Source organism: Heptranchias perlo, chromosome 30 (assembly GCF_035084215.1).
Source record: "Heptranchias perlo isolate sHepPer1 chromosome 30, sHepPer1.hap1, whole genome shotgun sequence".
Taxonomy (NCBI): Eukaryota; Metazoa; Chordata; class Chondrichthyes; order Hexanchiformes; family Hexanchidae; genus Heptranchias; species Heptranchias perlo.
Window position 1 is genome coordinate 1,194,033 of NC_090354.1, and position 13,013 is coordinate 1,207,045.

At 45.4% G+C, this 13,013-nt stretch overlaps 1 protein-coding gene across 1 annotated transcript in view; it reads left to right on the forward strand.

The window, feature by feature from the left end:
* The window catches only part of LOC137300216 (zinc finger protein Aiolos-like), a 122,485-nt gene that overhangs the window by 77,877 nt on the left and 31,595 nt on the right, over window positions 1–13,013 (forward strand). Inside the window, exon 6 of the mRNA XM_067969312.1 lies at window positions 9,251–9,367. Coding sequence (XP_067825413.1) covers window positions 9,251–9,367 — 117 coding nt within the window. The remainder of the gene's footprint in view (window positions 1–9,250; window positions 9,368–13,013) is intronic.

Here is a 13,013-nt window from a genome sequence, read left to right on the forward strand (position 1 = left end):
TTGTGACAATTTTGAAAATATTATCAGGGTTCAATTTATCAATTCCCTTAAGAATCTGGAATAAGTGAATAGTCTCTCCCCTGAGCCTTCTCTTTAGAGCTAACAATTCCAGGCCCTTCAATCTCTCCTCAACGCTCAGATACCTTAAGCTGTGTAGCAGTAATGTTGCCCCTTTCTGCATTGCCTCCAGTGTTTGGATATTCTTGCTAGGACGGCAACCAGCATTGTACATTCTACTCCAGGTATGGCTGTACCAGACTCATCATCACCTCCTGGGATTTGTGCTCTATCCCTCTAGCCATATAACCCAAGATCTGATTAGCTTTTACTACTGTTGCCAGATTTCTGTGAGCTATCCATAATACCCTCGTATCCTTCTATGATGTGCTTTGTAGCCTAGAGTCATTTAATTTATAGGCTCGCTGATAGTTTGCTTCCCAAGTTTCATTACCTTGCATTTGCCCACGACAAATACAGTTTTCTCCTTATCCGCAAGGAGTAGCAGGTGGATTTGCAGTGGAGAGGGAGATGTTACTTGAGCTGATTGAGGCAGATGGGCAGTGGGCGACCAGGCTGATTGTGTGCTCAGATCTGTGGCCATCAGACTTGAAGGTGTGAAGGTAAGAACTGTACTTGGAAACCTTGGGGATGGGAGACTTTGAGACACTTGGTGGGGATGAGGGCATAAAGGGCGAAGCAAAAGACTCGTTAAATAGGTTGACAGGCAGTGACGTCATTGAAAGGGGAGGACCAGGAAAAGGAAGTTGGGAGTTTGAGAGTGTGTTGGTGAGAGAGTTGGAGGAGGCTTTTTCCAGAGGTTGATGGTGGTGTTGTTGGAGGCAGGCAGGGATGTGAGGATGTTGAGGGTGAAGACGGCTTGTGAAGTCTCTGTGGTGGCGGGCCCTTGTGTGGTTGGGAGGCTGAGGGAAGGGCCGTGGGTGTGGGAGTTGATATGCAGGATAAGGCTAGTACTGAAGCTACAAACTGCAAGTATTCTAACCGAAAGTTTTCTCATTTCACTACACCCTTCATCTGCAAAAACAAGCTCTCCTGAAATGACAGCACGCTTGCTGTTACACGGACTGCAGTTTACACCGTGCAAATGGGTTATCGCAATCTATGTGAACAACTGAAAATAATTAGTATTTGTCAGATCCTCCCTCTTGTGGTCTTGTCCATCTGCTCTAAACCACTCGCCACAACAGAAGGACCAAGAAAAGCTCAAGCACATTGCACATTCCCGCACGTGAATTCCTTTTTAAATTTATTCTTTATTCTGCACGACAGGTAGTATCCAGAAGAAATTGTGTTTCGGCTCACACCAGTGATTGGATTGAGCATCTTCAGGCTAAACACAGGACATGCAAAGTGGGCCACAAATTTATACACTTATCTAGTTTTAAGCTTATATAAAAGGTAGCAATCCACATGGCTGCAAGAGCACAACATAGCAGGTGATGGCAAGATGGCAATTGCGAGCTGAAATGGCAGAGTCTAATTCACTCCAATCCTGAAAATGAAAACCTTAGTGTTGATGGCCATTTGCTGTGTCCCGCACTATGGCCCTTAACCCTTTACCTCAGTGGTGTCCTGCACTATGGCCCTTGACCCTTTACCTCATGGTGTCCTGCACTATGGCCATGACCCTTTACTTCAGTGGTGTCCTGCACTGTGGCCCTTGACCCTTTAGCTCAGTGGGGTCCTGCACTATGGCCTTGACCCTTTACCTCAGTGGGGTCCTACACTATGGTCTTGACCCTTTACCTCAGTGGGTCCTACACTATGGTCTTGACCCTTTACCTCAGTGGGTCCTACACTATGGCCTTGACCCTTTACCTCAGTGGGTCCTACACTATGGTCTTGACCCTTTACCTCAGTGGGTCCTACACTATGGCCTTGACCCTTTTCCTCAATGGGGTCCTACACTATGGTCTTGACCCTTTACCTCAGTGGGTCCTACACTATGGCCTTGACCCTTTACCTCAGTGGGGTCCTACACTATGGCCTTGACCCTTTACCTCAGTGGGTCCTACACTATGGCCTTGACCCTTTACCTCAGTGGGTCCTACACTATGGCCTTGACCCTTTACCTCAGTGGGTCCTACACTATGGCCTTGACCCTTTACCTCAGTGGGTCCTACACTATGGCCTTGACCCTTTACCTCAGTGGGTCCTACACTATGGCCTTGACCCTTTTCCTCAATGGGTCCTACACTATGGCCTTGACCCTTTACCTCAGTGGGTCCTACACTATGGCCTTGACCCTTTTCCTCAATGGGTCCTACACTATGGCCTTGACCCTTTACCTCAGTGGGGTCCTTTACTTATGTTTCTCAAAATAAAAAAAGGCAGAGTGAAGAACAAAATTATGAAGCTGATTGGATGAAGTAGTCTATGGAGTCTGTCAGTTGGCCTTCTGTCCTTAACCAATGGTGCTGTACTGGCGCAGTCATTATTGTTCAACATTATTGTTGATCATTCACAACCTTTCTCAAGTCGATGGGTTGTTCTAATATTATGTTATACTGATAAATGTTGTATCACTATATAATTATTACAGTTGTCCACGGATTATCACTTTGACTATATAGGGATGTTTTGACAATGTGCAGTTGACAAACACAGCCTGGTATGTGGCAGTGTCCAGTGAGCAATGTGGCCTCTCTACAGCATGTTGCTGATATTTTTGTGGCCCCCTGCTAATCTTGGTGTGGTAGCAGTCCTGAGTGTGGTTAATGTAGTAAATGAAAGCCTTGCTAGTAGAAATGTGAAACCTTGCTCATGTGCGACGCACACATGCTCCAGCCTACTAGTTGTGCTGAATTACATTGAAGCCAGACTCTTTCATTCTAATACTACTGATACTTGCAGAAAAATGAAAGCTTTTTGTAATATGTCAGCCCTTTTGAGTGTAATATGTCAGCCCTATTGTCTATCTCAGCCTTATCAGCTCACATAGACAATTTGAAACCACAGGACTCTAAAACGCAGAGACGTACAAGCGGCTAACATTCACTTTGAACACGCAGTCTTAGTCAGAGTAGAAACTGAGACTAGAGGACTTGGCCCAAAGCTGGTTTTGATCTGTTGGCCCCTCTGCCGATGGCATTAACTTTTTTTTCCTCCCCATCAACAGTTTCCTGACAAAACAGACCTTTCAAGATCAGAGAGATCTGAAAACTAACTTCTCAGGTACTGTGATCCAGAGTAGGTGCTTAGGAGATGTCTGTTCCATCAAAATATTACTGTCCTATCATTTCATTCCAATACACCAAGGACTGTGAGAATGTGCCAGTTAGTGAGGCCTCTGTAACACGGAGAGAGGCCGTGCTGAATTTCAGAGTTGTATGGGCTTTGATGGGAACATATTGTGGTATCCTGTGCTGGGCACAAGGGAGAGTCTAATCTAACTGAATGAAAGGGGAACATTGTCTTCATGTAATGTCCTCAGAGGAATCAAGGGTCAAAAATATAACTTGAAATCTCCTCAGTTACTTTGCTGTAACTATCTGTACAAACCGTTGCCAGTATACCTTTGTTTAGCAAGAAAATAATTTCCAGCACCAGGCTTTAAATTGCCTTTCACCTGGCCAACAGAGGTAGACTCTGCGTAATCATAGAATGTCACAGTGCAGAAATCGGCTATTCGGCCCAGCAAGCCTGCACTGGGGGTGCACAGCAACTTGCACGTGTGTGGAAGATAGAGAAGGTACACAAGTTTGTTTTGCAAGTGAGGAATACGTAATATCTCAGTTACAAAATTCTTCCCATCCGCGGACTGAACTAGATATCCCACTGTGCCTATTGTGTGATCAGTGGGTAAATACAATGTTCAGGAGTGAAATCAGGAAGCACTTTTTCACACAGAGGGTAGTGGATATCTGGAACTCGCTCACTCAAAAGGCAGGGCGTCAATTGAAATGTTCAAGACTGAGATTGACATATTTTTGTTAGGTAAGGGTATCAAGAGATATGGAGCAACGGCGAGTAATGAAGTTAAGGTACAGATCAGACATGATCTAATCAAATGGTGGAACATGTTGAATGGCCTACTCCTGTTCCTATGAGAAAGAAAAAGAGGGCCAAAAGCAACTAAAATGGAGAGGAATGAAGTAGATTGGAAGAGACAGGTTTCTAGATTAGAAATGATCTTTTTGCACTCTACTTGCCAACTGTGATACTTTGATTAAGCACAAATCCCAACCAGAGAATCACAAGTACAGTAGGTTAACCTGTACCACAGCATAATGAGCGGGAACCAAACACATACTGGGAGGGTGATTTTAAATCCCAAGAACAGGTGCGTTGGGAGCGGGTGGGAGTTGAAAATAGTTGCTTTTTTAGACTTATTATCCAAGCAGCATGTGGCCTCCTTATTCTTCCTACCAAAATTCACCACCTCACACTTATCTATAATGAAATTCATTTGCCAATTACACGCCCATTCTGCAAGTTTATTATTACCCTCTTGCATCTTGACGCGTTCTTCCTTTCTTTTAACTACACCCCCCTTCCAATTTGGTGTCGTCCACAAATTTTGAAATTGTACTTCCAATTCCCAAATCCAAATCGTTAATGAAAATGGTGAATACCAGTGGTCCCAGCACCGATCCCTGTGGAACACCACTTCCCATCTTTGCCAGTCTAGGTAGCTACCCTTAACCCCTGCTCTCTGTTTTCTGTTTTTTAGCCAGCTTGCTATCCATGCTGCTACCTGTCCCCTGACTCCACATGCTCTGACCTTAGTCATGAGTCTACAATGCGGTACCTTATTGAAGGCCTTTTGAAAATCCAAATATATTACATCTACTGCACTACCCTTGTCTACTCTTTCTGTTACTTCTTCAAAGAATTCAGTAAGGTTGGTTAGGCATGACTTTCCCTTCTGAAATCCATGCTGACTATTCTTTATTATATTTTCAGTTTCTAGATGTTTTTCTGTTACATCTTTGAGTAAAGATTCCATTATCTTTCCTACCATCGACGTTAAACTAACTGGTCTATAGTTCCCTGGACTGGTTCTATCTCCCTTTTTAAATATAGGAATCACATTAACTGTCCGCCAGTCCTCTGGCACTATTCCCTTTTCTAATGAATTTTTATATATATGTAATAATGCCTCTGCTATCTCTTCCCTAACTTCTTGTAATATGCGTGGATATAATCCCTAAGTTTGATTAGTTTATCAATTATCTCCCCACCTTTCTGTCTTAAATGTTATAACATCTTTTTCGATTTCCTCTTCTAATGTCCTGCCCACCTTGTTAGTTTCCCTGGTAAATACGGAGGCAAAGTAACTATTCAATATTTCTGCCATTTCGCTGTCGTTACCTGTGAGTTTATCGTGTGTATCCCTTAGTGGCCTTATCCGTATTCTGATTTTTCTTTTATTATTTATGTGTCTGTAGAATACTTTACTATTTCTATTTCTATTCTTTGATAATTTAGTCTTGTAGTTCCAATTTGCTTTCCTAATTGTTTTTTGTCTTCTTTCTTAACCTCTTTGTATTCCTTTTGTCATCCTCACCTTTACTGCCCATGTACTTGGAGTATACCTTTTTCTTTAGTTTCAGTTTTACCCTTATCTCTTTAATCATCCATAGTGTTTCATAATTGGCTAATTTGTTCTTGGTTTTTAGAGGAATATATTTCTCCTGAACGCTATTGATCACCATTCTAAATGTTTCCCACTGCTTCTATTTCTTTGTTTATCTGTAAATTTTTCCAGTTTATTTTCCCAGTTCCATTCTCACCCCTTCGAAATTATCTTTTTTGCAATCTATTACTTTGGTTTTTGTCTTACTTATGTCTTTCTCAGTCATTATTTTAAACCTTATTATGTTGTGATTGTTATTGCCTAGATGTTCCCCTATGCGTACTTCTCTTATCATTTCCCATTGCTAGATCCAGCAGTGATTCCTCTCTTGTTGGGCTTCTCATATACTGGGTAAGAAAGGAGTACTGTACAGTCAGCAAATACACAGCACGATTTCAGTTACCAAATGCACAGCACGACTACAGTCAGCAAATACACCACACGAATACAGTCAGCAAGTACATAGCACGACTACAGACAGCAAATACACCACACCAGTACAGTCAGCAAATACACAGCATGAGTACAGTCAGCAAATACACAGCATGAGTACAGACAGCAAATACACAGCATGAGTACAGTCAGCAAATACATAGCACGAGTACAGACAGCAAATACACAGCATGAGTACAGTCAGAAAATGCACAGCACAACTACATTCAGCAAATATACAGCAGGACTACAGACAGCAAATACACAACATGAGTACAGTCAGCAAATACACAGCACAAGTACAGTCAGTAAGTGCACAGCACGGGTACAGTTAGCAAATACACAGCACGAATACAGTCAGCAAATACACAGCACAAGTACAGACAGCAAATACACAGCACGAGTACAGTCAGCAAATACACAGCACGAGTACAGTCAGCAAATACACAGCACGAGTACAGACAGCAAATACACAGCACGAGTACAGACAGCAAATACACAGCATGAGTACAGACAGCAAATACACAGCATGAGTACAGTCAGCAAATACATAGCACGAGTACAGACAGCAAATACACAGCATGAGTACAGTCAGAAAATGCACAGCACAACTACATTCAGCAAATATACAGCAGGACTACAGACAGCAAATACACAACATGAGTACAGTCAGCAAATACACAGCACAAGTACAGTCAGTAAGTGCACAGCACGGGTACAGTTAGAAAATACACAGCACAAATACAGTCAGCAAATACACAGCACAAGTACAGACAGCAAATACACAGCACGAGTACAGTCAGCAAATACACAGCACGAGTACAGTCAGCAAATACACAGCACGAGTACAGACAGCAAATACACAGCACGAGTACAGTGAGTAAATACATTTCCTTCTTGCAGATTTCCTTTCATTTTTAAGCAAATATAACTGAGAAGGAAAGAGTATTTTCCTTGCCAAGTACTCCAACTGAGGATGTAGATTTTATACTTGAACACCCCTGCTGCCCTCGAATGCTAACCTTCGAATAATAGCATAAATTTCCCGTTTCAATACGCAAGTATATATATTGATAAAACCTCTGCATGTAACTATAGCGATTACCTCGCAGCCTCATCCCATTGCTATTTATGGGATCTTACTGTGTGCAAAATGGCTGCTGCATTAGCCTATATGGAAACATTCCCTGCACTTCATTGTGTTGAAGCACTTTGGGATGTTTCTGAGCGATGTGATAAGATGCTATATAAATGCAAGGCTTTCTTTAAGCCTGTCTTCTCATTACACTGGTGACCTGTGATATTTTGTGTTGAGTCAGTTTCAGCACTTGATTCTGCAAAGACCTATATACACACATGCACTGCCAAAATATCATAACAAACCTCAAAAATTGCAGTCAGTCTCGATGGTAACAGCTCCTTCCTGCAAATTGTCTACAAATAAAGTGGAAAGTTTGGACGGGTGGTGGTAAAATGAGAGAGAAATTACAGTACCACTCTGGAAGTCTCAAGGAGTAATACCCCCTGTTCCCCTGTTAATGAACGTGGTTTCCATGTACAGTTGGCCTATTGGAATGCTTAGTTGAATATCCTTGAAACTTTATTTATTGATACCATCCAGTAGCACCACCAGCTGTAGCAGGGTTCAGTGTAGTTAGCAAGACAAGAGGATGTTCCACAACCGACTATGGACTGGCAAATATAGCCCTGATGAAACAGAACTGTGGACGGGCTCCACAGGTAACCATGTGCCTGATCCAAACACAGGATTCCAACAGACCAAACTCCTTCCCACTTGTACCCATTGGATGGGACTCGAATGGTCACACTGTGTCCCTTTCCCCTATCCTCACTCTCCAATTTTATTATTTAACTTTACTTTTACCTGATTTCTAACATACCTTTATGTATCCAATTTTTAAGTTAAAAATAACTCTCCCTGCCTCATTTTCTATGCATCTCAGGGCCCACTGTCTAATTGGAATGAGTATTATAAAAATGGACTCCAATTCACTGAAAGCCAACTCCATAGCCCAGTTCTCAGCCAATAAAGTTATTCTAATAGTTGACCGTGTCCTATTAGACCAGCAGACTCTTTAATGAGATTTTATGTATCAAACCAGAAGTGCTGCTGTTGGGTGAACTATTCTGTCTAAGGTGCTTACAGCCCAGTCATGCTTGGGCAAGATAGTGATGTGGAAATTGGACCTCATTGTGCCTGTTTTATGTCCGTAAAATGTCGCAACAAAGTCCAGTTTCAGGGACCAACGTCCTGCGCCCCAAGGGTGCCTGAAAAACATCCGACCCAAAATTGGGTTAGTCCATTTTTGGGACGTCTCTTGCGGCTGCCTGAACAGGCATTAGGTCCCTTACAATGCCTGTTTTAGGGCCCCTCACAAAAATTGGGTTGCAATGGTCTCTTAATAAACGTATGAGTGGAGTTGCTCCTGGCATTTATGCTGTTAATTTTGCTGTCTAAAGACTGGTGGCTGGTGACCAACCTCCCTCTCTTCCCTGCAGCCTCTACCACTGAGAAGCATTAGAGCAGCAATGTCATGGGAACACCTCTTCCAAGTCACGTACCATCCTGACTTGGACACATATCACCACCACCTCCACCTTCTCAGGACAACTAGGGATAGGCAATAAATGCAGACCTTGCCAGCATCGACCAAATCCCGAGAATGAAAAAAAATAAACATTCCAGATAAAACTGGATCAACAAGTGTGCCGCTGTTTGGGAGCGGATTAAACAGCTTAACTGCCGGCAGCCAGCTCGTGGCCACCAGGCTCCCAGAGTCCACATGAAAGGAAAAATGATATAACAGCAGATTAAGAAGTCTCCCAGCTTCCTGAAATGGCAGGTTTCTTAACCAAAAAGAAATGGACAAATAATGATTGTGGTTCTGGTTCTCTCCAGCTGCCATCTAACTGAGTGAACATCAGCTCAGTTGCTGGTCCTGAATGGTAGATCCTTGATTCTTGAGTGAAAGTCAGAGGCTGAGAAGTGGTTTACATTGGATGTTATGCTTCATTCTCTCTCCCCGAGTGACATACAGAGTCGGCTGTTCTCAGTACCACAGTTGCTATTTATTCAGAATGACTTTTTTTGTTATATGACTGGAAGTTAAACACATCACTGCTAAAATAGCTCTTAAGCTCACTTATCTTTAATTTTTTATTCCTGTGAGATGTCTCACTATTTGCAATTTCTCATTGCAGTTGATAAGCCCCACAAGTGTAGTTTCTGCGGGCGGAGCTATAAACAGCGCAGCTCCCTGGAGGAACACAAGGACCGTTGCCACGGTTACCTGCAGCGTACGGGACTCTGCAATCCAGGTGAGATGAATATATATTTATGCCTTTTCAAAAAGTGGACGCAGTTTTATTTAAAACCTTTCAGACATCAGGTGGCAATTTTAGAATCATTGGGCGCTAAATTGGGCCGTTTCAGCGCTACACGGCCTCTCTGACATCCAAGATGGCGTCTTGGATGCGCATGCACATTTCCAGCGTGACGTGCGCCGGACGCCATCTTGGTATAGCGCAAGCGCAGATAACGAACGCTGGAATCATGTAAAGTAGGGAGAAAATGGCTTCAATCAGTGTACAACGCTGATTTAAAGTGATAGACACCATTTTGGGACTTAACACTCAACTCAACGCACAGTCTTAACCCCGACCATCTGAACGTGTCTTAGAGTGCCTGGAGGACCCCCCACCAGCCGCTATTTAAAGGGACCATGCAGGATTTATAGGTTAGTGGCTGGATTATTGCTTCTGGCTGCCAGGACATTTGTACCTGTTTTTGGAGGTCTCCTAGACTTGAATACTAGGACGCGGGGACATAGCCTAACATTTAGAGGCAGGAGTGAAGTTAGGAAATGCTTCTACACGCAAAGGGTGGGAGACTTTTGGAACGCTGTTCTTCAGACGGCAGTTGATGACAGCTCACTTATGAATGTTAAATCTGAGATTGATAGATTTCTGTGAACCAAGGGTATTAAGGGATATGGGGCTAAGGTGGGTACATGAAGTTAGGTCACAGGTCCATCATGATCTCATTGAATGGTGGAACAGGCTCGAGGGGCTAAATGCTACTGCCACTTGCTGCCTCCTGATATGCGCCACCTTCTCCTGCAGGAAAGCAGATGATGTGCCTGTCATGGTTGAATAGCTGCCAGTGTGTGTGGCCTGTGAGTTGTGGGTGGGCAGCTTGAAACAGTGGTGATGTGTAAGGGCCAGATATTAGGAGGGCGGCGGGTTGGCAGCGGGGGGTCGACTGGGCGCGTGGGTAACGCGCCCAGTGAAATCGGGGTGCTCCGCACGCAATCGCAGCTTGATTGAAGGTACTTACCTTGACTTCCGGGTTTCGCGCTGGAAAGCTGCGCAGCGGGCGGACTGCGCATGCACAGCATAGGCTGTCAGCTGGAGGAGCCCTTTGTAAAGGGGCAGTCCTCCACTGACTGATGCTGCAGAAAATAGGCAAAATTATAGCATGGAGCAGCCCAGGGGAAAGGCTGCTCCCAGATTTAACAATGCCTCACTCCAGGTCTTATTGGATGGGGTGAGGAGGAGGGGGAGGACAGAGATCTTCTCCCCAGCGGGCGGGAGGAAGTGGCCTGCCTCTCTGCCACCAAGAAGGCCTGGCTTGAGATGGCAGAGGAGGTCACCAGCACCACCAACATATCGCCCACCTGCATACAATGCAGGAGGCGCTTCAATGACCTAAGTAGGTCAGCCGAAGTGAGTACACTTACTCATTCCCCTACACTCCATCTGCCACATCACCGCCCCCACCCCACATCTCCTTCTGCACTGCCAACACTACTCTATCACATCACTCCTCACACCCACTCAAAGCTCATCCTCATCTTACCTGCACTTACTCACCTCGCCAGTACTCATCCCACCACTACCACGCAACCCAATCCTCATACAATCTCATGGCTCTATCTCATACTCACCCTCTCGTGCATCTCTTTCACGGTCAGCCTCACTCAACGTGCCACTACCTGTGCTGCAGCCACAGGACATGCATCACATATGTGCAGTAGGAAGCGTAAGGCAAACGTGTCGTGAGCATGAAGGGGATGCACAAGGGTGTTTGAGGATTTGCCATGGTTTTTACTTATATTTAATTTCTGATCAACTCACATAACATATTATATTGTCACCACTACTGCCACATCTTTGCGAATCTTGTCTGGTTTCTGCAATAATGCCCTTTCCTGAGGATCACTATGAAGACCCACAACTGATGCCACCCATTGTGTCACTGTAGAGTGGGTGTAGGTGTATTTGCAGGGCTCTTTTGTGCAGACAACTGAGAGACGTCGGCGATGTCCCTGGTGGCACCCTGGAAGGATGCGAAGGAGAAGTTGTTGAGGGCAGTGGTGACTTTGACAGCGACAGGTAAGAAGATGGTACTCGGGCCAGCCGGGAGCAGCTCAGCATGAAGGAGGCTGCAGATGTCCACGACTACATGTCGAGTGACTCTGAGCCTCCATGTGCACAGCTGCTCGGAGAGGTCCAGGAAGCTGAGCCTCGGTCTGTAGACCCTGTGGCGAGGGTAGTGCCCTCTGCGACGCATCTCTCTCTGCGGTAGCCCTCCCTCCTGCTGTGCAGGTGGATGTGTCACAACACTCTGTTGTGGAACTCCACGTGTCAGAGGTGGACGGCGTGGCCGGCGAGGCTGGTGATGCTGCTCGTCCTCCGAGGAGGTCATGACTGCAGCTACAGCGGCCCCCATCCGGAAGATGTTTGAGGGGGTCTGCAAGGTAGGTAAATGTGTCTGGACACCGGGGTAAGTGTGCAAGTTTGTGAATTTTATTGTTAGGAGGAGGGTGGTGGACGCCAAACCTTGTCCAAAGTGACAGAGTGGCCTCCTGCAATGAGTGAGGGTCTCCCCCCCCCCCCAACCTGTCAAATGGACCTTTGTAGCTGCCACAGGCTGATGGCTGCAACACGGGAAACAGTCCCAGTTGACTTGAAAATTCCACCCCTCCTAAAATAACAGGTCAACCAGGTCTGCAAATGATCTGAAGTACCTAGTTAATTACTTTAAGTGGCATCCCACCGGCTTTAATTGCCGGCGGGAGTCCCACATGCGGGGGCTGCACGTGCATGTAAGCGCGGCACTGGGGAACCCGGAAGTGGGCGGGTTGGAGCCGGGCTCTGGACCCGCCCCGGGAATCCCTGATTTTCGGAGCCCCCCCACCACAAATGCACCCGCTCGGGGGTGCGAAAATCGAGCCCTAAGGGTGAGAGGAAGCATCTGGTTGGAAAAGTTGAGTACTGATGGAAAGAGTTTGTTGGTATGTGGGTGATGGGGGGTGTAATGTATGGAGCAGTTGGTAGATGACACCACTTGATAGTTGACATCACTCACCTTGACCACTCATGTCAAAGCATTGAACTTCTTCCTGCACTGCATCCATGTTCATGATGCTGTGCGCCTGGCATTGACTTCGTCCCCCACTGCGTCCCACTGCCTTTTGGATATATGTCTGGAGAGCCTCTCCCCACCGCCCCCCCCCACCCCCCTCCAGATGTCCCTCCATCTGCCCACCTCCTGCACCAAGGTCTCTCTTGCATTAGCAGAGATCCTTGGTGCATGGACTCTCGCAGGCCTGGTACCAACTCAGATCGGCAGATTGGTGAGGTCTGGTGTGCAGATTGGAGGATGTGGGATTTAGTAGTGCACAACCTTTATTTAATGTTTTAACATAACTCATCAGTGTGTAAACATAGGGATGGGACCTGCATCTGTGTTTTACATGTGCGATGTCTGATCTCCGTTCAGACTCCATGCAGACAGTAGACTGTTATTTTCAGCAGATACCAGGTAGCAGCTACCTTTAAGAGATTTCTAAGAAACATCCTCCCTTTAAGAGATTGAGCTCCCCTGCTGGTGGAAAGTGTGAATCGCATTGATTCCACGTGCAAGGCCTGGACAGGAAGGCTGATTGCAGATATGTCCTCG